Consider the following 26839-nt stretch of genomic DNA (forward strand, 5'->3'; position numbering starts at 1 on the left):
AGAGCCCAATCTAACCATTGCTACATCTGCTCCACAGAGCCCAGAGGTTGAACACTACTGCATTAAACTTAAAAACATTGAAAGCTTTTTTGTACTAGAGCAACAAACATGGCCTGCTGGCTGCATCTGGCCTTCCTAACTACTAGTGGGCCACCAAAAATTGGGGAGGTGGGGAAGGGGGGGGATGTGGCCACAGGCAGAGGTAAGGAAGTGGTCTGCTGCAGTTTCTGGGGCAATCAGCAGCAGGAGGGCAAGCAAGGGCTGACAGTCCAGTTACCCTCCAGCCCCTTCACCTGTCTTCACTACCACAGCCTTACCACTCCAGCTGCCAACCTCCACCACATGTCCCGTGCTACAGCTGGAGCTACCACTACAGCGTAGGGTGCATGGCAGCAGCAGTTCCAGCTCTGGCACAGGGCATGTGGTGGAGGCTGAAACCGCCCAAGACTGATAGAGTGGGCAACCCAAGAAACAAGCAGAGGCTGTTGTAAAAAGTGATTCTGGAAATATGAGAAGCTACATGAGCCCTTGTCCACATATTTTAAGGCTTGCAAGTTCATGTTGTCATGCAAAAACCATTCCTGGAGTGAACAGTGTGCCTAATACAACATTATGCTCTATTTAATAGCTATGAAAAAAGAAAGCCGCTTGTCAAGGCGGCCATCTACACACAGATCACTCCAGTGGCAAATATGGCAATCCTGGCAAATGTGAGCAAAATTGAATTCTGGATTGATTCAGACTGTAGTGCTTGAAGAGCTTGTATGAAAAACACAACTAAAGAAGAACAATTTAAAAGGATGCACTACTACTACCAACTGTACTGGCTTTGCTTCTATTTTCCTCCTAAAGAAAGGAGACTCTCTAAAAACAGGAGGTAAGAAATTCAGGCAGTTGTGTCGTCTTATTCTTGGTAATACATAAAAATAGTATATAGTTACTAAAGGTCCCCTCTGGATCGGGTACAGGATAAAAACAGATTTGGCAATTTCCTGTCCTATTTTACAATCATACTAATTACATATCAAATCATAGGAGTAATTATAGTGCAAGACAATGCATTCATCAGGAAACTAACAACAACCATTAACTTGCTCCATGTAGAATGATGGTGGAGGCATAATGTGCAGCATTTTAAGGCAGGAAAAAAATTAAGACATCACCAAAAGTTTTCCCTTTAGAAAACAAATCTCTAAATTTAGGAGTCAAGCTGTGTACAATTCTGGAGAAAAACTTCTATTTCTGGCAGATGAATGTTTTGTCTGTAGTCTTTTTGGGAAGAGAGAGGAAGAGCAAAATGGTAAATATTTTCTTTAGTTATTTACATTGTGATTAAAAGCTTCCAGGCTGTTTATTTTATTTGCAATTCTGTTTTCTACCCTAGGCTAAATCAAAAGTTTATTTGAAGTAAGTGGAATTAGCTTTGAAGACTAGAGGGTGGGAAAAAGCTTTCAGAAGCAAGCTGACTTTTGACCTTAAAGTGATGCAAGATGAAATTTCTTAAACAAAATAAAGAAGCAGCACTGGTACAGGCCATGAGAATGCTGCATGATATTCTGATTCCAGATAGTGTTTTCTAGGCTGAAAAACCTGTTTACATGTTTACTGAACAAATATGATGTAGGGAATGCTTCAGGGCTCCTATGCCAGTTTTACAATCATTTTAAAAACAGAAGTAGAACTGTATTTTTAATATTAAGAAGTGACCCGTATCTTAAACAAGGTAAAAGTCTCAATTTAAATACTTACCAAGTGAAAAGCCTCTGGAGAATGCTGAAAACTAAGCAGCATGTGGGAGAGAACAGCCAGAGCACCAGGCCTCACAAGAGGAAACCAAAGTCGATTGAAAACCTGACAGCAGGGGTGGGGGGGAAAACAGATCTTTTTATACAGTAAATCTCAAAAATGAGAATTCCAAGAGCATGGATATAATTCTAGTTTTATAAGAGGTTCCCTATGGTACAGCTAAACATCTCGAAGACATATTTACACCATCCTATCCTGGTGAAAAAGGCAAAATATTATTAAAGCACAAAGGATCTTACACCAACCACCCAGAAAAGTTTTGCACCCCGCATACCAGTTCAATCTTAAGCAGAGTAACATCAATGAGAATGGTAAACTTCTGGACTGCAGCCAGTCCCTTCAGCAGTGCTATCACCCAAGTCTCTACATGCTGAGCAAGAGGCCAGGACAGCCAGTCAATCATTCTGAAAGATTAAGGGGAAAAAAAAAAAAAAAAGAGAAATAAAGAACACATTCAGTATATTCCACTTGTTATTTAAACCTCAACCAAGTTACTTATGTATGTTACTTATTTAAATCATACGAAATTACATAAAAGCCTATACAAAGTAGGCTGAGATGAGAAAAGCAGCAAGGAAAATAAAAAGCTGTCTATGTCGCTATTACGGCTGTGCAAAGCTCCGGTAGCCAATTTGATTCAGGAGGAGATGCGGCCCAATTCAGGGACCGAACCTCCAAATCAGAATCAAATCAGGAGACCAAATAAGAACTCTGAATCGATTTAGAAAAGCTTTGGAAAAAGATTCAGCCAATTTGGAGATTCGGCCATAGACTAAATAGGCAGCTAACAGCTGCCCCCAGCTGGTAAATCTGTTGGGGTTGGGAGAAGGAGGGATTTTTTTAAGGCCCACTCACCAGCTGTAGCAGCGGTGATCAGGACCTCTGAGGGCTCGTGGCAGAGCCCCCTGTGCAGTGCAGGGCATTGGGGAATTGCCCCCACCCCACCTCCCAGCACCTGCGTCGCAGCTGCCCCATGGCATGGGTGCAGCATGGCTCGGCAGAGCGCTGCACACTGCCTGGGAGCTGAGGCTGCTGGGGCTGAGCGCTGCCAGGCTCCAGCTGACGCACACAGCTGTCTCAGCTCCCAGGTGAATCAAGCAGGGAGCTGGAGAATCGAATCGGTTCAATTCGCCTGGGAACTGGGGCAGCTCTATGCGTCATCCAGAGCCCAGCAGCACTCACCCCGGTGACCCCAGCTCCCAGGCAATGCATGGTGCCCTGCCAAGCTGTGCTGAACCTATGCCATGGGGCAGCTGCTACACAGGTGCCAGGTGGGGACAGTAATCCCCACCTGCTCCCCACAGCCCTGCACTGTGCAGGGGGACTCTGCCACCAGTGCCCAGAGGCCCCAAATTGCCACTGCTGCAACCAGTAAGTGCAGGGCTTTTTTTTTTTTTTTTTTTTTTAAAGTGTCAGGTGGCTGAAGCCAGGTGGGGGATGGGACCAGGCAGGGCAGCCATGGGGGTTTCTCCTGCGGCTCCCCTCCGACTGAGGAGAGGCAGGCACAGCCACCTGGCTGTGCCTGCTTCTCCCCAGCCAATCTGAATCACCAAATCTGTCCGAATCAGTGCCAAATCTTTTGAAGCCGATTTGGTTGAATCATTTCAGGTCAAATCACTGTCCTCCGAATCTGTCAAATCTGAATCGAATACTTCCCTATTCACACAGGCCTAGTAGCTATGCTATACAAAGAAAAAAACATTGTTAAAACGTGTACAACAATTATACATTTGACATTCTAACTGTTCAAGAAAAGAAGTTATTGTAAAATGACTTCAGGTTACACAATCTGTCAGTTTGCAGTGGAAGTTTTCTTTATGAAAGAGAAAACTGAATAATTTGTATATCAAACCATACCACCTATACTGAATTAAAATTGAATTGTGGCCTCAAGCTTAGCACTGTAGTGGAGGAAGTGACCTAGACTGTGGCTCTTAAAACTTAAGTATTGAGAACGCAGAAGCTGAAGGCTTGCAAACATTCATTACAGAAAGTTAAGTAAGTGCCACGAAGGTGGAGATTTTTGCAACTGTGTATGTATTATTGATTTGCTGTCTGTGGCCTGAGTGTGTTTTACTCAAAGCAGTTAAGAGATATGAAAAGAAGTTTGGCAGCATCTATATGACTGATTTTCAACCAGGATGCCATGCACCTTGGGGTGCTTTGAGATCCTTTTCAAGGGTGCTACATAACATTAGCACTGTTAGGTGCACAAACTTGATTCACAAGATAAAGCCAGAGATTTCAAATAGAAATCCAGAACATAAAAACATTCTGACCCATTCCACTCTGATGTCTTTCAAAAAAAAAAGGTTTATTGGACTCCAGAACCTGCATTTGCTCTAAAAGCTTGTATTTTTCAAGGGGTGCTGAGACCAAAGAAGAGTGACTGAAGTCTAACAAAGGTTGAGAACCACTGAACTGGACAGCATAGTAAAAAACTTATAAATGGCACATAAGGGGAAGAAAGGGAATGCCTTTCAAAATCATAAATGTGTTTCCTATAAAGGCACAGCAATGAAAATAGTCTAACTTGCAATTTCATGAGGGTAAATAGACTACCATAGGGGTGTTAAATTCAAATAAACTGATAGGCCATATTCCCTGTGGCAGCCAGGAAGTGGGTTACCTGCCCCCAGGGCTTGATGACCAGATCCTGATCCAGGCCATGGTGCTTCTCATCACAGCTGCTGGACCACTGTCAGCAGCCATGGTTCATCCTGTCCCATTTTCCCATTGCTGCCTCCCCACCCAATTTTTAAATCACCAAGGTGCGAGGTGCCAGCAACATTAACCCTCTGGGAGGTGGCCCATGCTGTCAAAGCAGCTCTAGCAACAAGTCCCATGGCCTGGATCAGGAAATGGGTCATCTAGCCAATTACAAGCACTGCAGGCCAGCTCTAGATCCATCTACATGTCTGATGTTATATTGCATTATAGCAATCCTAAGACATGGTTATTACAATGCATTACCATAGCATACATTAAAACTGAGGTCTAACTTTTTGGAGGACCTTTCCTCTATGGCCTCTAAAAAGGAAAATGCCTTTTTTTTTTTGGGGGGGGGGGGGGGGGGGGAGGGGGGGGGAAGAAGGTTTGTCTTTAAGCACTCTTCTATCTCTAGATGTCCTATCATTGCATCATAGAATATTCTTTAAAAAAGGAAGAAGGGAGAGGGGAAGAGACTTCCTTACCTCTCTTTCCTAAAATACAAGGGATATTACCTACAAACTATAAATTGTACCTGGTCAACTGCTCTGCACCAGGAATCCGTCACCTAATAAAAAGCAATCTAGTTTCAGGACTCATTTGCTATCAGCATGAAAAGATTAACTTAAGACTTCCGCTGTATTAGGTCTATGCTTGCACCACATTCCAAACTACAGCTCGTATTCTACCGCTGCATACAGATTGAACTTTTCTGCCTACCACTGTAAGCTTACAGATACAAAACACTAAAACAAGACCTCTCATTTGATTCAAATGACTTTTTGAACATTTAAAAACAGGTCTCCCAGGGTGTGTCCAGATGAGCACGGATATACAGTATGCAGCGTCGCAGACCCATCTACGGAGCCACATACTGCACATACCGCACATGCAGGCACTCCCCACACTGCTACTTCGCAGCGTGGGGGGTTTTTTGACCCTGGGAGATCCTGGGGTGTCCAAAAAAAACCCCCATACCTAAAGAAAGCAGAGTGGCACACGTGGCGGAAGTGCACACCACCTTAAGCCAGAGCTGCTTGAAAATACATCTATATTTATTATCCAAAGAAATGCGTAGAGAAAACATGAAGTTAAGTGCTTCCAGTTCATTAAGCAGATTACTAGTAATAAGATTTTCTTTTTTAGTTTTGATATTTTCACTCAGCAGTAATGAAATCAGTAGAAGCCAATGGATTTGCCTTACATTTTTAAATAGCTGTTTTAAGGAGGAACAAACCCACTAGCATATCCTGACATTTTCACAAGTGTCATTTTGCAGCTAAGTCAAGCTATATTTTCAGTAAGACAATAGATATCCTGCATCTTCAATATGCACAGAAAAAAGCTGCAGGAATTGCTCTGCTTTTTTCAACAGAACAATGTCACAAAAACTGCAAAGCCATGATTGACATGCCTTGCACATAAAACACAGAGCTATGGATGAATGGCAAATTATAAAAGAGACCTTAAGTAACACAACACCTAACATTAAATCTCTAAGCCATTTTCCACGATTTACACAATGATTATCAACTTACATTTGCCTGAAGTGTTATATTCACAGCTTTAGGAATTAGGGTATGTGCTGTAGCCACTTTGTAGTGTTTATGAAGTCTTTCAATGTGCCCTTGAAAAGGGAAGAGATGAAGGAGAAGGAATGTATGCTCTTAGGCACTACAGAACTATACTGATGCTTTTCTTTTAAAGACATGCATTGCTTAAAACTAATGTACATTTTGACTTCCTTTTGTTCACTTGTAGAGCTCACAATTTTTAGAGAACAGAAATATGGAAGTAGCTTAAACCTGAGATTCTTTGCCTCCAAGAGGAAAAGCAAGGTATATACATCATGTTCAGCACAGTACTACACACCCTACCTTGCAACTCACTATAGTTTCTTTAAAATAAAGGAGTATCACACACCCCTTATAAAGTACAGCTCACCATAAAAACAACTCAAAGTACTCTCTATACACAGCACTTTATCTATTTCATTTATGTCAAGGAAAGTGTTACTGAACTAAAGTCTCCTTAAAAAAAAACAAACCAACAACAACAAAAAACAAACTTGTCAAATGAAGTGGCCCTGACATCAAACCCTGCAAAGTCCCAATCTCCTCAGTATCTTAAGATCCTACGCATGCTTAATCCAGAAAGTAGAGGTGAAAGCACTATGAAAGCCTGCCACCAAATCTGCCTTAGTCCTGATACCAGTAGCTCTGAGGTATTGACAAAGCTTAGTTCATTTTGATACCATCATTACACAGGGAGAAGTCTTAAAACACATGACCACCCCCTCCATCCCCAAAACATAATACAGCGCTCAACTACTGTCCCAAGCCACTGATTCTCAACTGTTTTAGACTCAAGACACCCCTGAGTCTGGGCACCGCACTTCAAGAAGGATGTCGACAGCATGGAGAGGGTCCAGAGGAGGGCCACTCGTATGATCAGGGGACAGCAGGGCAGGCCCTATGAGGACAGGCTGCGGGACCTGAACCTGTTCAGCCTCCAAAAGAGAAGGCTGAGGGGGGGATCTTGTGGCCTGTTATAAACTAGTCGGGGGGGGGATCAGCAGGCATTGGGGAAGTCACTGTTTCCCCGAGCACCGCCAGGAGTGACCAGGAATAACAGTCACAAGCTGGCAGAGGGTAGATTTAGGTTAGATATCAGGAGGCGCTACTTCACAGTCAGGGCGGCTAGGGTCTGGAACCAGCTTCCAAGAGAAGTGGTGCAGGCTCCTACCCTGGGGGTGTTTAAGAGGAGGTTAGATGAACATCTTGCTGGGGTCATTTGACCCCAGTATTCTTTTCTGCCATGGCAGGGGGTCGGACTAGATGATCTGTTCAGGTCCCTTCCGACCCTACAAACTATGAAACTATGAGAAACTGTGCTAGTTCTTAGTTTTCACTCTTTTTTTTATTACAGAAAAATAGAACTATTCTTCAGGGCAAAGAACTCAGAAAGACCACAACAGGTCAGAATGTTTTTAACACTATGCTATTTGAAATTTCTGGGCTTAGTTTGAGAATCATGTTAGCACTGTTAGTTGTGCAAATATTTCAGGAGTGTTGTGGGGTGCCATGAAAGGAGTGGTATGGAACCCTGGTTAAGAGTCATTGTCTTAAGCATATGATATTCAAAGCCCTTTTGATATTACAGACTAATTTTCACAGGATGAAAATGGAAGTGCAGGAAGTGCACCAAGAGAATGTTAGGTTAACTAAAAAAAAAAAGACAACCAGAAAATTCTGACATTAATTTTTGGCATAAATCGAAGATAGTGTTGCAAAGGAAGGAATAGCTTTCAGAACTTAATCTTCTGAAGACACATCTATTACAAGGACAGGTGAAGTACATGCACACCTCCCCAAAGCCAATACATCCTCTAACCCTAGGCTCAGATCTCATATTAACACTGACTCAAGAAGGAAATTCAGTCTTTTAAAAACTAAAAGTCTCTGACAGTTAGATGACAGTATTTGCTACTTTGGTAGATAGGCATAATGTTTCTTTCCTCTGCATAAGAGGAACACCTCTGCAATTGATTTGTCTGAGCACAGCGGAGAGCACATTGCAACACAGCTCACCACAACTATTCATTGACCAGTTGACTGTCCTATTTCTTCATCGATAATCTTTCCACTACTTGTTTCAAAAACCACCAGAGCTAGATATGTCATCTGCAAGTCCATATTTTGTTTCCTAGATGAACAGCAGAGTGACAGAGCACTGCTTCACTTGTTTACAAAGAACTCTGTGGTCACGTGATCCTTGAATAGTATTCCTCTGTGACAAATGCTGTGAACAAATAATTTTAAGACACCCATTCTCACTATATATTACTTAAAATGTGAGACTTCTGAAAGATTAAAAGAATTCCCACATCATCCATGTAGCTTTTACCCTAACTAACACTGCAACAGTACCATTCACAGTCAAGCATTAACATTTACAAGATCACCGTGAAACTCAGCAGTAAGGACCACATCACTGATCTAGCAGCTCTCCTTCAGCAGGAGTACAACTTACTAAATGTCTATAAAGGTTCCCTCTGGTGGAGAGGGTAGCTTGTCTGCTATGAAGTCCAGGATAGCACATATAGAGGATATTTTCTGTATAGGTACTAAAGTAGATTTCTATTGTTAGCATATCCATAGAAGCAGGAATGAAACAAAGGATTACTTTCAGAGATTTCTCACAAAGTTTGCAACAGGCAAATTTGTAAAAGTTAGGTGTATTCTAGTATGGGTACATAAAGGTTCCCTGGTACCCATGGTAGGCAGCTGTCACTGCCAAGCTTTTCTTGCTGAGAAACTTAACAGTGAAAAAAAAAAGAATTCAGAAGATTAGACTGATTATGCATAAGTGAGTAAAAGTGTTTTGTTAAACTAGGATAACTCTAATATGAAAAAATAAGTATGGTCCAAGCTACAAAAGGCTAGGTAGAAATGACAGTATTGGCGCATACAGCCTGAGCTTGCTAAAGTAGGTTTGGTTTACTTTTAATGTCTATAATAGGATAAGGGCCTTCTTTTCAGGATATGAAGCACCTTAGGCAGAAGATTTCCCCGACCCTGAATTAGTGAGGAACTTGCACAATTCCATATTTAAAAAGAAATCTATTTCTGTTCTGAAAAGAGATACCATTAGCAGAATCTGTGCCATTCCCCATCCATTTTCATAAAGTAGAAAAGAAAACTCTCTCAGCTCCATAATTCTACAAGAAAGTTAGCAAGGGTAAGGACAATCAAATAGCAGCAAGCTGAGAAGGCAACAAAAGATTTACTGCAGAACAGCTGATGCATAACTACAGATGTTAACTACATCTTCCTGCCCTTCCCCCTGGTAAATGAAAGCTAAACCCTGACAGCTTAGCTCTATTTTATTCAGGGATAAATCACACCAGGTTAGCTTTCACTTACCATGAAGGAAAAAGCAGCAAACTGACAATTACACACATCATCCTGAGTGCTGTCAATCTGCTGTACTCTGTTCATACCCTCACATTCCTCTAAAACCAGGTTTGCCAAAATCATCTGGACCCAGGGGCAAGACAAGAAGCACGAGAATGGTTAATGGACCTAATCAGGCCCATGGTGTCATGCTCCCTGTCCACCCTCCCCTGCATGCCATCAACACTCAACTGAGACCAAGACACATCACACAGTCTAGTCTGTCACATGCCACATGGGACAACTCAGACCCAGGAGCAGCACCAGGGGCCGGATGACAGGGATTTGTAGGCCAAATCTTTCAACACCCCTGCTGTAAACTATATAAAGATGAATTAGTGGTGATAAAACAGTATAAAAGCAGACAAGAAACTTGAAAATAATTACATGTATTAAAATCAAGTGCTTTCTGAAAGGGGCACTTCAAAGCTACCTCAAGTCATTTCTATGAGATAGATCTTTCTAAACCTTTTAAAAATTGGGGACTTTGAGTTAGATCTTGAAAACACATTCAGAGGACAAAATCTAACAGATGTAAAGACCTCTTATCTTATTTTAGCAATTTTCTAAATCAGCACTACTTATATTTCTGTAAATTGCAGCCAAGTCTGCAATCCTAAAACATGCCCTGTTCACACTAGTCATCTTGACTATCCCAAATGCTTAACTGGGTGATAGCAAGTACAGGGGACAACTGATTCAATTCTCATTCCTTCCTTCATTGTTAAAAAATATATATACATATTATTAATCAATTCCAGTTATATGCAGGCTTCAGGGGAGACAGAGGGAGCTAGTGGTAGACCCTCTCAAAACACTCAAGAATTTTCAACAAAACAAAGTCAATTAACTCATGCTCAGTCCAAACTATCTAGCCTCTTCAAAAAAAGGGAGTAAAAGTAAACATGGGCTATAAAGGGCAGTAAAACATCAGTGAGTCAGTCTTCTACATGCAGTAGATGAAAAGCTGCATCCCTGAAAAAAGTCTCACTTCCTTGACTGCTCTCGTGCTGTGCGGTATCCTGGTCTAACTCAGTTCCCAAAAAAACAACATCAAAAAGAGGACACGACTACCTTTACCTTAGGGCTTCTAATTGCCATTTTTATCCTCCTCTTGTCAGGGCAGAGTACTAATCAGACCGCATTAGTGATTAAGGTAACATTTGTGGCCTTAGAAGCAGATACTTATCTTAAAATTCCAGGTAGCACATCTTAAGCTTCTTCTAAACACCAATTTTAGATTTTTAAGGAACTTAAGTGCTAAATAACTTCAGAAAATATAAGTTAGGAAAAACAAGCAGCAAAAAAAACAGCCCCCTTTCCAATGAGAAACAGTACCTGCACAAAGCTTGAGTCATACTTGCATCTTTTACATTTGGATCTGTAGTAAGGCTCCTGATGAGTACTGTAATCATCTGTAATGGGATATGCTGCACAAGGCTTGCCAGTGCAACAGAAGGTTCAAATGAAGCATCTATAATAGTTGAACATGACATCTTGTGAGAAACAAAGGTACATAAACAGCTATGTTTTACTTCCTACCCAAACATACTTAAGTTTTTAGTGTGGCTGTAAAAGATGTTAAAGACGACATTGATGCCCTGCCCTGATACTGAAGTTCTTTCAGTATACAAGTCAATATTTATTAAAACGTTAATTTTATTTTATCTAATAGATTCACTTCTTTCCTTAAAACTGCCTGACAAATGTGTGTGCAGGAAAGTAACAAGTAGTTCAAAGTCTACTTTATTTTGATAGGCTAAAAGATGTGCTTTTAAGTTCACCAAAATGTTTTTTTGGAAGGTGATTTGTTTCACTCTGCGTTAGAAACCAAGCGTTGTTTTGAGCTGCTTCATTATGATATGGTACATCAGCACTGCTACAGCTGCAAGGAAGGTTTCTATAGCATCTGGATTTTTATGATATCAAGTTTCTAGCTCTTCCAACTTGTTTTCATCCAAACGCTGTCTTTGCAATTCAGTATCTTCTCAATGATTCTACATATCAAGTTTATAGGTTTTTAAGACCAGAAGGTGCCATTACAATCATCTAATCTGATCCGGAGAACACAAGCTGCTGAATTTCAGTCAGTAGCATATGGGAATACATGTTGAGGCATGTAATGCAGTATCTTTGATGTGCATTTGCTTAAAACCTTCCTCATCCCAAGAAAAAACTTTCACCCTGGTGTTAAAAATTGGATGTAGAAACTTGAGTGCCTAGGAAAGTGTCGCTATTTGTCCCAACAGATTAATTTAGGAACCTGCATGTTGCAACAGTATCCCTGAGAATGAGACTTATCTCTGAGAATTCAGTCCGAAGCCTACTACACTAGACTGGAGGGCAATGAAGGGAGTCCAGCTTCGCCATTTTTCCCCCAAACCAACTGCTAGAAGGAGGGTGACTGACCCCAGGAGAACACTGTTAAAAATTATAAATCACCTTGAGGAATAGTATTCGAATTTAACCAGCAGAAGAAAAATAAAGTGTGCTTTTAAACCACACCAAGCCACATTAAATGTCACAATTCTTAGAGGACGCATTTCAGAGAGTAAGAAGCTTACTCTTAAATTTTTGGCTACGGGAATATACAGGCTTTTTATCATACAGGCACCTGCTCTAGTGATAAGAGTAAAGGCAAGTTCCAGCCTCTCCCAAACCTTGTAAATGACTAAGAGCTTCACAGTGACATGTGGTCATGTTTCGGAAGTGAGCTTCCTGTTTGTTTCGTCTGCTAGCCACTCCATAAGTCAGCGAGGGCCAACATTCAACAGGTGCACCACAAATTAGCCCTGCAGTCTCCCTGAGGGCCATACCAATCCCCTTCCTTTGCCCAATCTGCTATTCTGGTTTCTGTTTCCTACCTTGTACTCCCTGCTCCACTGTCTGCTCCTGGCCACCCTGCTGTGCTGGTTTCCACTTCCTGCCCTGTACTGCCCACCTGACCTGCCATTTTGCTTTTTGTTCCCTGCCTGACCTGCCAGTGCACTGCTTGTCCCCTCTCTGATCCCCTGGAAGCTATGTGCAGAGGATGCCTGTGCCATTTGTGGTGTCTGTCCCACAGGGTGGCTGCCCTTCTTGTGCCCCCTCCATGCCCAGCCCCAAAGCCCTCTGGGCAAGCTGGCAGGTTCCTCTTCCTCACAACTGCTTGTGCCAAAGACCTCTGAGTCAGAGGCACTGGACAACAGGCCCTGCTACCCTCTCAGGGGCCATCACAGAACCACATGTGAGCCTGGAAAGCCCCCACTGCAGCCCCCACCCTACCCTCCCCCAGCCAGACCAGCACCTGCTGGCTGAGTTCTCCTCACCCGTGGAGGAGATGAGGGCGAAGAGCTCCTGCAGGGAGGGCAGCAGGGCATCGGGCTCAGCCTTCCAGAGGGCGCGCAGGAGGCTGCTGACCTGGGCCACCTGCGAGACGTAGAGGCGCAGATCGGGCTCACGGCCCCCTGGTGGGCTCTGGAAGTGGGCCATGGTGCGCACCAGCTGCTGGCAGAAGGCGAGGGCTGGCTTGCGGCCGCGGGGCAGGCACTGCGGGAAGTCGGCCAGCAGCTGGCAGAGGCGAGCACAGAGTGGTGGGCCCGGCCGCTCCCCTAGCAGCCGCAGCGCCTCGGCTCGCAGAGCCTCGAATAGCTCCAGCACCGAGGGGCAGCTGATGAGCAGACGCAGGCCGGCACGCACGTAGTCCAACACGGCCGGGTCGCCGCGGCGCCGCTCACCGTAGCCGCCCCGCAGCAAGCCCAACACCAGCGCGCGGTTGAAGAAGGCCTCGAAGTCGGCGCGGTGGTAGCGCGCGTAGGCCTCCAGCACCTGGCGGCCCACCTGGCGCTGGAAGGGGTCGGGGCCCTGCAGGATGAGGCGCGTGCTGAGCGCGAACATGGCGCGGCACTGCGCCTGGCTCAACGGCGTCTCGGCCGACTCCACCACGCGCCGCACGATCACCCGCTTCAGCGGCAGCGGGTGCGACGAGCTCACCAGCCCCTCCAGGATCTTGTCCATGGCCGCCGGAGGGGGGAAGCGGGAGGCCGCGCTCAAGCCCGGCCCGGCCGCGGCCTCCGCATCCGGGCCCGGCTGCCGGGCCCCTCACCTCCCAGGCGCGACCCGGAAGCAGAATCCCGCCCGCCGGAAGCCGGGGGTAGAGCAATTGAGAGTGCTCAGAACGGCCTTAGCCGCCGCGACCTAGCAACGCGGCGCAGTTCCCACTCCTTCCCCCCCGCTCCTCCCGGCGGCTTCGTGTGGCGTCACTGCGCGCCTGGGCGGAGTGAAGCGATAGGGGGAGCTGAGGGAAGGCGTCGGGTGCTTCTTGCCTGCTCCCTCTCCTCACCCGCCTGCTCCCAGCCTTGTTCTGAGCCGGGTACGTTGGGCACTAACGGTTGGGTCGCGCGGGCAACGCCCTAGGCCAGCGCCCCTCCCTCTTTCCCGGGGTGCGCTCGCCCCGTGCTGGCTTCACGCATGGGGGAAACGCAGGGCGCCTTATAGACTACCTGGATACGTAGATTCATAGATTGTGAGGCTGAAGGGACCTTGCGAGATCATGGGGTCCAGCCCCCCTCCCCCCCCGCACCAAGCAGGAAAGACAACTGGGGTCAAGTGACCCCAGCAAGGATACATATAGACATATGCATGCATACACATGTACATATCCAGGTTGTAGCCCTATTGGTCTAGAGGCAAAAGGAATCAGAACTCGTGACAGAGCAGAAGCGATATTTTTTATTAAACCAACTAGATTTGGGCAAAAACAATTCCTTTAACACCGGCTTTTGGGCACAAACACCCTTCTTCAGGAGAAATGATTGTACACGTTCTCCTGGGGATTGCAGCTTTTCTCTTGAGCCTAATCTGTGGATAAAATGAACTGCTCCAAACAGGAGATTTTATCTTCACGTCTCCTATGACATATAAGCTTTCATTTCTACCCAGGAGAACTTGTACAATCTTTTCTCCTATGCCTGAAGAAGGGTGTTTGTGCCCAAAAGTTTGCAATTGAAGATTATTTTTTGGCAAAATTTAGTTGATCCAATAAAAGATGCCACCACTGCCACGAGCTCTGATTCCTGTGTGATTACATATATGTAATGGCAGCCATCAGCTGTGTGTGTGTGCTCCTTAGACTCACTGTCTCAGGGGTGCCTCACCTCCGGTGCAAAGGAGAGTGCCACGCTGATGCTGGTGCTCTGGCCCACAACCCCATGGCCCCATGGGTCAGAGGAGTGCACAGGGAGGGTGCCCAGGTCTGGCCTCACGATACCCAAATGAGGCACTAAGTGCCTGGACCCACGCTTTGTGCTGCCTGGCTCCTGTCTCGGTTTGCCCGTATTGGGCCCCACGTGCTCAGGTCTTGCTGGGCCCTGTCCCCCTGTGCTACCGCAGCTGCACATGCCCCATGATGTATGCAGGGCCTTGCTATTCTGCCTGCAAGCGGGGTGGCAAGTAACCCTGGTAGCAGGGGAGTGGCAATTACCACTGGCATCTCTTACCCTCCTCACATTGTCACATTTTTGGACCCATGGGAAGCCCAGCAGGCTGAATGCCATAGCTCAGCAGGCCAGGTCTGACCCTGGGGGTTGAGTACCCCATGCTAGAGCACAAGGCCAGCTGTCCAAGGGCAGAACTGGTTCCTGCAGGAGTTCATCATGAGTTTTGGTTGGCTTCATGAGCCAGAGAAGGGTACAAAAAACCTTTTTACAAGGTGTAAACTGTAATCTTCTGTCCTGTCCATATGTAATGTGAATTTATCACTAACAGAAGCTGCTGAACTCAGGGGACAAGTGTGAAAGCAGCTGAGTAAAAACAACAACCAAGGAAACAAGGTAAACCTGTCATAAAACCATTCTTAGTCAGAACGCAAGAGCAAGTAAAAAGGCCACATGTGCAAAAGGCAGATTATTTTGGATGTAATTTGAATCTAAATAAAGCTTTTTTCTTTCTGCTTTTCACACCCACCAGGATCACAGAGTCTGGTTTGTCCTAGCACAGGATGGTGCCATATATAACTACATTTTTAACCCATTTAATCCACTAATGGGTTCAAGCCACTCTGTACTTTTGCTGTGTCTCTTCCCTCATCTGTAGAAGGCAACAATACAGAGCTGTTGTGATGATTAATTATGAAGAGGCAGCACTCTGATCATATGTACTAATTATTAATACTAAGCAGGAAGTAGTGACTAAGGTTCTATGCATTTCCAGGTTCCAGCGCAATTACAAACTACTTTGGCTTCATTCTTTGATTACTGTGGTGTCATCAACAATATCTAACGTGTTTGCATTATCATACAACCTTTAATTACATGATCACGTGCCATAACCAGGTATTTCATGGTCCAAAAATGAGGATCGTACAATTAGTGGCCAGCTATGAACATACTGGTGAGTTCCTTGTTCAGTCTCATACTGGAGCTCTGTGGGAAAAGCGGGGATAGAATCCAGTTGTCTTTAGTAGCACTCCCTTTACGGGTAGAAATAGTCTATCCTTGCTCCATTCACTGCCCTCCTTCCGACTTATGTAACAAAGGTCGTCTTACAAACAGCATCCTTCAGTTTAGTACCAGAGAGCATTTGGGCAGTAAACGATGCTGGGGTTCTATATAAAAACATCAAGGGATCATGTAATTAAAGACTGTATTGCATGAGGGCATTTGTTGTGTTGGAGATTTATCATATTTGGAGAAAGACGTGTAAGAACCACAGTTCTGATGGTTTTGGTATGGGGTTGTTGATTATAGCAGCAGTGGAGATGTTGATAGGTTAAGCATTTCTTTCAAGGCTATATCTCACTTGATATCTGTTGAGCAATGGAGTATTTGCTTCTGGTGATGAATTGGGCAAGATTAAAAGGTTGTTTGAAACCCGGGAGTGGAGGGGTTGGGAATATTTCTCGCAAGATCTGATCTTTGTCAAGTACAGGTTGTAGTTATTTGATTATTCTTTTGATTGGTTCCAGCATGGGGTGGTAGGTGGCCACCACAGAGGTGTGGTCACAGGGGATTTCTTTTTGTATTGTAGCAGGTTTCTGTGGGGTATTTGGAAAGCTCTTTCAAATGTACAGTCTATTTCTCTACTGGAGTGTCTTTGTTATATAAAAATATACAAAAAAACTACAGTTTCTACACATGACTTTTCCAAACTCTGATACATCTCATCCAGTTCACCAAATGGCAGTAGCATGCATGAAACTAAGCAGTAACTATGCACCAGAATGAACTCTCACAGGAAAAATATAAAGACAAGGGACCACATACACCATTTCTCACAGAACAACCATTCCCTCTGACCTTACTATCCTCATGCTCAAGGAACACCTACCTAACATCTTTAAAAGGCAAACCTGGGAACAAAAATTCATAATCTGGCTGGATACTAGGAACCAAAGATTTAACATTGATATTGGTTTTATGGCTCATGAAAACCTTCCAGATCTCTGAATTCTCTCCACACATGAAAGGTCAGGTAGAAACCCATTGGAATACCAACCATTATAACTATACTGACCCTCTACATCAGTCATCATAGGTTTGGACCTTTAGATCCACAATAGAGATTTATACTGTTTGAAATAATGCAGTGACTAGTTGCACTAGTAGGCTGTTATCAGGTACATGGACTAAATGCTACAGGGGAAGGAGATCCCCACTTGGTCCCTGGGTTTCAGAGCTTGTCACTGACATGCTGAGGTTGAGAACTTTCTGCGGAGGTTGAGAACTTCTTTCTGCTCCTATTCACCACCTTCACCAGCTCCTATTCTTTCTTCTGCTGCTGACTCCTGCCTCTCTCCTTTTCTTCTCCTACCTGCCTTCTGGCTTTTACAATCCCCACTAAAGGGGGTTCAGCTCCTCCGCTGGATTTCTTTTGTCTTTTCAAGGTATACCCTGCCATCAGTTTCCACAGCCTCCCATTTTTCACCTCCCTGCACTATAGTCACTGCTTTTCCCATTTCCTCCATACCACTGAGTACCAGTAAAAGGGACAGTGAGAGCACAGAAGAGTCAGGCTCTCTACTCTCAAGTTTTGGTGTCCAGTGTTACAATAGCTAGGAGAAGCAATCACAAGGAAAAGTTGTGGTTAGTCCCTGGGTTGGAGCATAATCAGCGCGGACAGATGATTCAGAGGATTTAGGTGCTACATCTCTACTTAAGTGTATGTCTACTGAAATTTTTTTAAGGGGCTGATAAATTGGCCAAATACAGATCAATATTCTTAAGGAAAGTGCAGGGCCCATTCCTAATACAAGAGAAATTTGCTCTGTCAAATTTCAAGACCCTTTTGAAACAAGGAAGTATTAGAGCCTCTTGATGAAACAGTTGCAAAAAGCAACACATTTTTCTCTTACTTTGTTTTTATAAACAGCTGGATCATTATACATGATCCATTTTTTTAAAAAAAATCAACCTGGCATAGATAGGTCTCTGGCAAATTTCAGCTCAAACAAGTAAAATTTGACACTGGGATCAGGCAACGTTAAGTGGTGCCACTAGCTCTAACAAACTTAGCAATTTTCTGTGCTCTGTGAGCTCATGTCAGCCAGTGCCATCTCAGGAGTCTCCATAAAGTGTTCAAAAACATTACCCTGTCCAGCTGTTTGAAAAAAAATCATTATTTTAGTTTTTCTTTACTTGTTTCTTCATTGGTTACAGACCATTCCTTTACTTCATCTTCTCTTTAAAATCTTGCCCTTTAAAACACCATCATTTTCACTGATGCCTGATGGTGTAATGACCTACCTTAACATCCTCAACACCTGTTCTACAACCTTCTATAGACTAGGAATTGTTTTCTGAACAATCTTCTTTGATTTGATACTGGTTTGCAATCTCTACATGTTCCTCTTGCCCTCACTATGACATCTATGTCATTTGCCTGGCAACTGTCACTTTGGTTTCAGGCATTTTTCCCCTGGGTTTTGCTTCTATGTCATGTGTGATCAGTCATCTTATTATTGCTATTTTTTTCCTTTATCACTAAGCATTCAATCTCCTACAGCTCTCTTCCACTCCATCTGTACATTTCCATAATTTAACACTGGTTAAATTGGACATAGCCTTTCATCTCACCAACAATGACATATGAAAATTATACCTGAACCTACCGTGAAAGTAATTCCATTGCCATTTCAGCCTGTTCTTCACTCTTTCTTCTTTGGCTTATCTCAAATTTTCAGCATTCAGCTTCTTATTTGTACACCTTTTATTTTCCCACCAGATAACATCCTTGGCAGGGATGTAAAATAAAAAGTTCCACAGCTTGAAAGTACTGTGAATTTCTTTCCCAGAGTACTATCAAAGAACAAAGTTTACAAGCCTTCAGATTAAAATATATCTCCAGCGTTAAGAACCCTGAAAACTAAGCTCCACCTCTCTAATTAAAATAAACCAACTCAGGCCAACCACAGCAGTCACAGTGTGAGCAATAAACACTCTGCTACGCAGGTGAATCATGCCTACACTTTGGCATCAAGAAAGTGGTAAAATGTCCCAAATTAATTTCTTGGTAATAGCTGCTGTGCAAGACGTGTAGAATCTAAATCAGATACAAGCTGATAGTAGACACAGCTATTTGAAAAGAACAGCAAACCTTACAATAATGTAAGGTTGCAGCTAGCAAAAATAACTGGCAAACCTCTCTCCAGCCCCACAACACTTACCCCCCAAAATAGGTATGGGATCAGGAAAATCAGAGTTAACTTTAAAAGGAAGTCTAATGTCTCCTAAACTTTAGAAATGTACAGTCAAGGTGTTTACAGAACCTGAACTCCTCTAGATTCCAGTTTTCCCTCAGTTCATTCATAAAGCCCAGTTTTAGAATAAGTTATGTACACAATCAAGCAGAGGCATAACAGGAAACTCTCTTCCTAAACATGACCTCATGTGACTGTGTAGCTCTTAGTCATTTACAAGGTTTGGGAGCGGCTGGACTCATCCTTACTGCTATCAAGCAGGACAGAGATGCCCGAGAGCAGCTGGAGGAGGGAAGAGGAGGGGAGAGTATTTCCTGAGCACTGGTGAGTATGGGATGATGATGGCCAAAGACTGAAGAGTCTTATCTGATAATGGAGACTCGAAGACCCCACATGCTGCTGCTGTGGCACAAGCTTCCCTTACGTTGATTGCTGCTGCCTCTATGCAGGCACCACCCCAAATCAGCATCCAGGGCTAGCGCCCCCCTCACCCACTACCAGTTATGCTACTGCTCAAGAGCTTGAAGTTTACCAAGCCAATTACAGGTGATACCTTGCATCCTTGTATCAGGTTTTGATCAAGGACTTTGCAGAGGTCATAGACTAGGGCTGTTAATACCTAACATTTTTTAACTGTGTGAGCTCCACATCATCTTTTGAGCTTCATTTAAATGTGTCACGGCTATATCATTTTGTCAAAAGGACTTTCAGAAGTTTACAATCTATGTCCACAGAAATCTTGCCTTTAAAGGGACACCATATTTTACAGTCTGTACAAATTAGCTTGTTTAATGACAGATGCAGGTATGGTGCTCTGTTTTCATGCTAACTTTTGTCCTTTTGTGTAAGTGCCATAATTTCATGGTCTGAACTGAACAGTTTTGTATCCTCAGATATGCTTATCTGTATTCACTTTTAGAACTATTATTCATGGCAAAGTCCCTGAAGCTGGGAAGGGTATAGAAGAAGGCTGTCAGAGTCTCTCTTAAATGAGTTTTAAAGTAAGAGAAAGTGTGGGTTTGGTATCATGGTATCAGGGGCACATGAAAGGGATGTGGATGGTCAAGACACATGCCAGGAGGGTTGTATGGAAGAATCAAGATGTCCAAGGCACATAGGATATCAGAGGTTCATAGAATGCAGAAATACAAGACATATGGGTAGAAGCTCATGATGGATGGGATCGTAGGTCAAGGGCACAGGGAGATCAGAGCACTGATAAGATGAACAGAAGTCACGGGAAGAAAAGGTCATATGGGTAGCGCAAGAGTAGGCAGGCAACAGCTGCTTCCAATGAGCTGTGAGTGATCCCTTGGAGCATAGGCTTCATTTACATGGAAATAGAAGGTAGAACAGAGCTCTGCAAGCTGGGCTTGAGGGATGGAACTATTAGATCGTGAAATAGATCTATATGGCTGGAGGTGGGGATCTGGGGAATGGATAGCTAGTCCCAGGGGATTTCCCTGTAGATTTTACTTTTTTGTCCACAGAACCATATCTGCAAAACCTATAATTTACAGGAAACCTGTGAAATTAGCAGGTAGCAAGGGATGTAAGGCTACAACCTGGTTCCGTTGCCTGTCCTTCTTGTGCCCGACTTAGGGATCTGGAGGAGCACGTACAGGAGCTCCAGGCTGAGGTGAGCAGGCTGTGGGGGATCAGGGCTGCAGAGGATGAAATTGACTCATATTTCTGTTCACTGTAGGACCAGTCGTCCAGTGTACAGCCCCCCCCAGAGACACATTCAGCACAGGAGTAGCAGAAGGTATCCACCAGATCCAGGGCTGCTAGAACTAGCATGGTAGAGGCTGCTCAGGTACAACTGGGGAACAGATACGAGGCCCTGGCAGCCGTGGCAGAGAAGGATTTCATAGATTTCATAGACATCAAGGCTGGAAGGGACCTCGGGAGATCATCGAGTCCAGCCCCCTGCCCAAAGGGCAGGAAGTCAGCTGGGGTTATAGGATCCCAGCAAGATAAGCATCCAATTTACTCTTGAAGGTGTTCAATGTAGGTGCTTCAACCACCTCCGCTGGCAGACTGTTCCAGACCTTGGGGGCTCGGACAGTAAAGAAATTCTTCCTTATGTCCAGCCTGAAACGGTCTTGCAGGAGTTTGTGACCGTTCGACCTCGTCATCCCTTGGGGCGCTCTGGTGAACAAACGTTCCCCCAGATCCTGGTGGTCACCCCTGATAAACTTATAGGTGGCCATCAGATCACCCTGAGCCTGCGCTTTTCCAGGCTAAAGAGTCCCATGGCTCTCAGCCTGTCATCGTAAGATCTGTTTTCCTGACCTCTGATCATGCGCGTGGCTCTCCTCTGCACTCTCTCAAGCTTCTCCACATCCTTTTTGAATTGTGGAGCCCAAAACTGGACGCAGTACTCCACCTGCGGCCTCACCAAGGCCGAGTACAAGGGGAGAATGACGTCCCGGGATTTGCTCGAGAAGCATCTATGGATGCAAGCCAGCATTTTGGTCGCTTTACTAGCCTCAGCATCGCATTGCAGGCTCATGTTCATCTTGTGGTCAATGATGACCCCCAAGTCTCTTTCTTCTGTAGTGCTATCCAACGTAGCACTGCCGAGCCTATAAGGAAGCTGCAGGTTTTTCCTCCCAAGGTGGAGAACCTTGCATTTTTCGGTGTTAAACACCATGAGGTTCTCATGTGCCCATTTGCTGAGCTTGTCCAGGTCAGCCTGGATCACCCGCCTATCTTCTGGCGTGGATGCTTTGCCCCAAAGTTTGGTGTCATCGGCGAACTTGGCCAGTCCACTCCTGACTCCAATGTCCACATCATTAATGAAGATGTTGAACAGTATGGGTCCAAGGACAGAGCCTTGTGGGACCCCACTGGTCACAGGGCACCACGATGAGTGACTGCCATCAATCACAACCCTCTGGGTCCAACCACGGAGCCAATTTCCCAGCCAGGGGATCGTGGTGGAGCAAAGGCCACAACTGGCCAGTTTGGCCAAGAGGTGATCATGGGATACCAGATCAAAAGCTTTTTTGAAGTCAACATATATGACATCAATCTCTTCTCACTCGTCCAGGTGATAGGTCACCTGGTTGTAGAAGGAAATGAGATTGGTCAAACAAGACCTACCCACAACAAACCCGTGCTGGCTATCCCTTAGGATGTTAGCCTGGGCCAGTCCATCAAGGATGGCCTCCTTAATAAACTTTTCTAAGATCTTCCCCAGGATAGAAGTCAGGCTTATGGGCCTGTAGTTAGCCGGATCCACTCTCCTCCCTTTCTTGAAGATTGGCACCACATTGGCCTTCTTCCAGTCTTCGGGCACTACACCAGAGTGCCAGGAGTTTTCAAAGATCCTTGCCAGGGGCTGGGCTATGACGCTCGCCAGCTCCTTGAGTACCCTGGGGTGCAGATTGTCAGGGCCGGCTGACTTGAAGGTATCCAGCTTCTCAAGGTGTTCCTTCACGAGGTCAGCATTTATGGAGGGTAGGGGATCCCCACCACCTGGATCTCCCTGTCCCATAGCAGGCATGGGCGTCCCATGATGAAAGACTGACGCAAAGTACCTATTTAATAGGTTGGCTTTTTCCTGGGCGTCAGTTGTCAGTTGCCCCATCTGGTTTAGCAGGGGTCCAACGTTGCCCTTGCTTTTCCTCCGGCTCCCCACATATCTGAAAAAGGACTTTTTGTTTTCCTTGATGCTTGAAACTAGTTGGAGTTCAGTTGCAGCCTTGGCTTTCCTGGTTTGCTCCCTGCAGGACCGGACCGGTGCAGAATAATCCTCCTTGGAGGTGAATCCCGTCCTCCATCCTTTGTAGGCTTTCCTTTTTAGCCGCAGGAGGTCCGCTAGGTCCCTGGAGAGCCAGGAGGGCTGCTGTGCCTTCTTGCTGCCTTTCCTCCGTGCTGGAATAGATTTAGCTTGTGCATTGAGGATCGCTTCCTTGAGAAGCAACCACTCTTCTTGAACTCCCATCTCCCCGGGGTCATGGTCCCTGAGGGCCTGACCGACAAGCCTCTTGAGCTTGTCAAAGTCGGCTTTTCTGAAGTCAAGGACTTCTGTGTTGCTGACTGACTTGCCAGCTTTACGGTGGATGGTGAAGGTGATCAGCTCGTGGTCGCTGTCACCCAGCTTCCCACGGATCGTTAGGTCGCCGATTAGGTTGTCCCCCGTAGCCAGTACCAGGTCAAGCAGCACTTTGCCTCTTGTTGGCCCATAGACTTCTTGAGTCAGGTACAGGTCATCCACGCACGAGAGAAAGCTTTGCGACTGCTCAGATTTTGCTGAGTGATCTTCCCATGAGATGTCCGGGTAATTGAAGTCACCCGTGACAACCAAGGTCCTGGAGCAAGCGGCCTCAGTCAGTTCCCGGGCGAACTCCTGGTCAAGCTCAGGACTTTGAGTGGGAGGTCTGTAGTAGACTCCCACCGTTGTGTCCCCTGTGCTGTATTCCCCACGAATTTTTACCCAGAGGGTCTCTAGCTGTCCATGCCGGTCGCCAACATTAGCTTGCAGGGACATGTAGCTTTCCTTCACATAGAGAGCTACACCCCCACCCCTTTTGTCAACACGACCCCTCCTGTACAGGGTATAGCCCTCTATACCCATGGTCCAGTCATGGGTGGAGTCCCACCAGGTCTCCGTTATCCCAATGACATCATAATTCTTTGCACTGAGCAGGAGGATGAGCTCCTCCTGCTTGTTGCTCAGGCTCCTGGCATTAGTGTACAGGCAGGCAAGTGTCCCCTTGGGGGCTCTTGCCTTGCCCACAGATTGTGCCAGGGCTGGGGCAGGGGTGGGCTCCCTTAAGTGCCTTGGTCTACTGGCTTTGCAAGGGTCGCTCAGCGGGCCAGCAGTGGCAGTAGTCCCCCCCTCCCCCAGCAGGCTTAAAGCCCGGTGGAGCAGGTCAGCCAGCCTGGCTGAGAGGAGCCTCCTCCCCAGGGGGGAGAGGTGGAGGCCATCTCTTCCCAGCAGCTCGCTGCCTCTCTCGCCAAAGAGCGGGCTGTGGTCGTGGAAGCCAAAGCCTTCCCGATGACACCAGCGCCGCAGTCTTCGGTTCACTGCGTGGATCCTCCTCTCCCTCCTCAGCCCATAGCCGGAGACTGGGAGGATCGACGAAAACACCACCTGAGCTCCCAGACCCCTAAGCCCCGCTCCCAAATCCATGTAGCGCCTCATGACCTGGCTGGGGGTGCTCCGAGCCATGTCATTGGTGCCCACGTGAATAAGAAGCATGGGATAGTGGTCTGTAGGCTGGAGGAGCTCTGGGATCCTCTCCACAATGTCTTGGATGCAGGCCCCCGGGAAGCAGCAGACTTCCCGGGCTAAGGGGTCCGGGTGGCAGATTGCCCCCTCAGTCCCCCGCAGGATGGAGTCTCCCACAACAAACACCTTTCGTTTTGTCTTGGGGAGGGCGGGGGCAGTAGCTGTGGTTGAGCCTGGGTTGCCTGTGGGAGCTGGCAACTGAGCAGGCTCTGCTGGGGCTGCAAGAGGTGCGAACCTGTTGCTAAGCTCCGGCGAGGGAGGGGCCTTGGTGCGGCGGGCCTTAGGGCCCTTGACCACCTTGGTCCATGTCCCTGACTGGGCAGAGCGGGAGGTCCCAGAGTCCTCCTTAGTCCTGGAGGGAGATGGTGCTCTACCCTGCGGCTCCCGGGGGAGAAGGGCCTGGCAGTAGGAGTCTATCTCCTGCTCGCAGTCCCTGATGGCACGCAGTCTCTGGACTGTGGCCTGGAGCTCCTCCAGTTGGCGTGCAAGGGGAGGTGGCCATGCTCCTGGGCCCCAGAGCCTGAAAAAGGGACAGGCAGCCCCCGCAGCCAAGAGCCAGGGGCTCCATCTGCGTGGAGCCCGGAACCATGGGCTCCGTCTGGGTGGACGAAGGGGATGCCTCCAGCGAGGACGATGCCACTCCCCACACAACACAGATGGCACAGAGAGGGAACATCAGGAGGAAGAAATGCCAGGTCCTGGTGTTTGGGACTCCATCCTAAGTGGAACGGAGGGAGCAATCTGCTGACCCGACCCCATGGCACGAGAGGTCTTCTTCATGCCTGGGGCTCGGATTCAGGACATCACAGAGAGGATCCCAGCCTACATTCGACCTCCAGACCAGTACCCCATGGTTCTCATCCATGTGGGAACAAATGATGCAACCAGAGGCAACCCAGACCACATCCTGAAGGACTTTGAGGCCCTGGGTGCCAAGGTTAAGGAGATGGGGGCACAGGTGGTATTCTCCTCTATTCTTCTGGTGAGTAGGCGTGGATAGCGACACAAGGCCTGCATTGGCAAGGTCAACCGGCAGTTACGGAGTCGGTGCTGCCAGGCAGGCCTTGGGTTCCTGGATAACAACCCATACTTGCACGCAGGGGAATTGCTTGGGTGGGATGGACTACACCTCTCTCCTAAAGGCAAGTGTGTCTTCTCTTCCAGGTTGGCTGATCTTGTGCAGCATGCTTTAAACTAGCTTTGCTGGGGGATGGGGCCACAGGAGGACTTAAGGACACCTCCCAACCAAGACAGGTGACATGCACAAGGAGTACCCAGGTAAGCAACAGGGGTCCAGATAGTCCTGGGAATCGGGGGGTGGCACACGCACCAATTCAAGGCCTTAAATGCCTCTACACCAATGCTCATAGTATGGGGATTAAGCAGGAGGAACTCGCCCTCCAGATAGTTCAAACCCGCTCATAATAGGGCTCACAGAAACCTGGTGGGATTCATCCCACAACCGGGCGATTAACATTAGGGGCTATAGACTATACAGGCAGGATAGAACGGGGAGGAAAGGCGGGTGTGTGGCACTCTACGTCAAAGAGCAATACATATCCTCAACCAGCAGGATGGGGTCTGAGGATGGGCAGGCTGAAGTGCTCTAGGTCAGGACACAGGCGGGTCGTGGGGAAAGGGACTTAATGGTGGGGGTCTACTACAGACCTCCCAACCACGGGGAAGAGCTGGACCACGAATTCTCGGGTCAGCTTGTGGAGGCACTTAAGGCAAGGGATGTAGTTGTCATGGGTGATCTAAATTACCCGGACATCTGGGAGGAGCAGTCAGCCAGGTCTGACTGCTGGCGAAGGTTCCTTGTCGAAATACAGGACCTCCACTTAACCCAAGAAGTGCACAGTCCCACCAGGGGGAATGCCCTGCTGGACCTGGGCCTGGCCACGGGCAACGACCTGGTGAGGGGACTCCAGGTCCTCGACCACCTGGGCGATAGTGATCATCACTTGCTGGAATTCACCATCCAGCGCAGGGTGTCAGGGGCCTGCAGCAGGGCAGTAGCCCTTGACTTCAAGAAGGCCAACTTCAATGAGTTGAGGAGATTAGTGGGAGAGGCGCTAGGGTCCTGGAGAGTAGGGGAACTGGGTGCCCAAGATGAGTGGTCGTTCTTTGAGGAGATGATACTCAAAGCCCAAGGGGTAACAATCCCAACGAGAAGCAAAAGGGGGCAAGAGTGCCTAAAAGCCCCCTCGGCTCACCAAGGGCTTTCGGGAATGCCTGATTGCCAAAAAGGAGATTACACCCAGTGGAAGGGACGGGCTATCAACAAAGAGGAGTATACCTCCACCACTTGGGTCTATAGGGGGCTGTTAGGAAAGTTAAGGCAGATACAGAACTAGGGCTAGCATCAAGGATAACAAAAAGTCCTTTTCTAAATAGGGAGTATGAAGAAGGCACCAGGTAATATGGGGCCCCTGCAGGATATGCTTGGCAATC

General features: G+C 46.5%; 1 protein-coding gene across 4 annotated transcripts in view; it reads right to left on the reverse strand.

The window, feature by feature from the left end:
* USP38 (ubiquitin specific peptidase 38) overlaps positions 1-13816 on the reverse strand; it is a 33243-nt gene extending 19427 nt beyond the window's left edge. For 2 of the 4 annotated variants that reach the window (XM_090036473.1, XM_090036471.1), the window contains exons 1-4: positions 12779-13816; positions 10809-10944; positions 2081-2210; positions 1750-1851 (exon numbers count right to left, since the gene is read on the reverse strand). In XM_090036473.1, coding sequence (XP_089892599.1) covers positions 1750-1851; positions 2081-2210; positions 10809-10944; positions 12779-13466 — 1056 coding nt within the window. In that variant the 5' untranslated portion in view covers positions 13467-13816. The remainder of the gene's footprint in view (positions 1-1749; positions 1852-2080; positions 2211-10808; positions 10945-12778) is intronic. The other 2 variants (XM_090036474.1, XM_090036472.1) reach the window with 1 other exon arrangement.
* Between the last annotated feature and the right edge of the window lie 13023 nt (positions 13817-26839).

This window comes from Crocodylus siamensis, chromosome 2 (genome assembly GCF_052110815.1).
Source record: "Crocodylus siamensis isolate JL-2025a chromosome 2, ASM5211081v1, whole genome shotgun sequence".
Taxonomy (NCBI): Eukaryota; Metazoa; Chordata; order Crocodylia; family Crocodylidae; genus Crocodylus; species Crocodylus siamensis.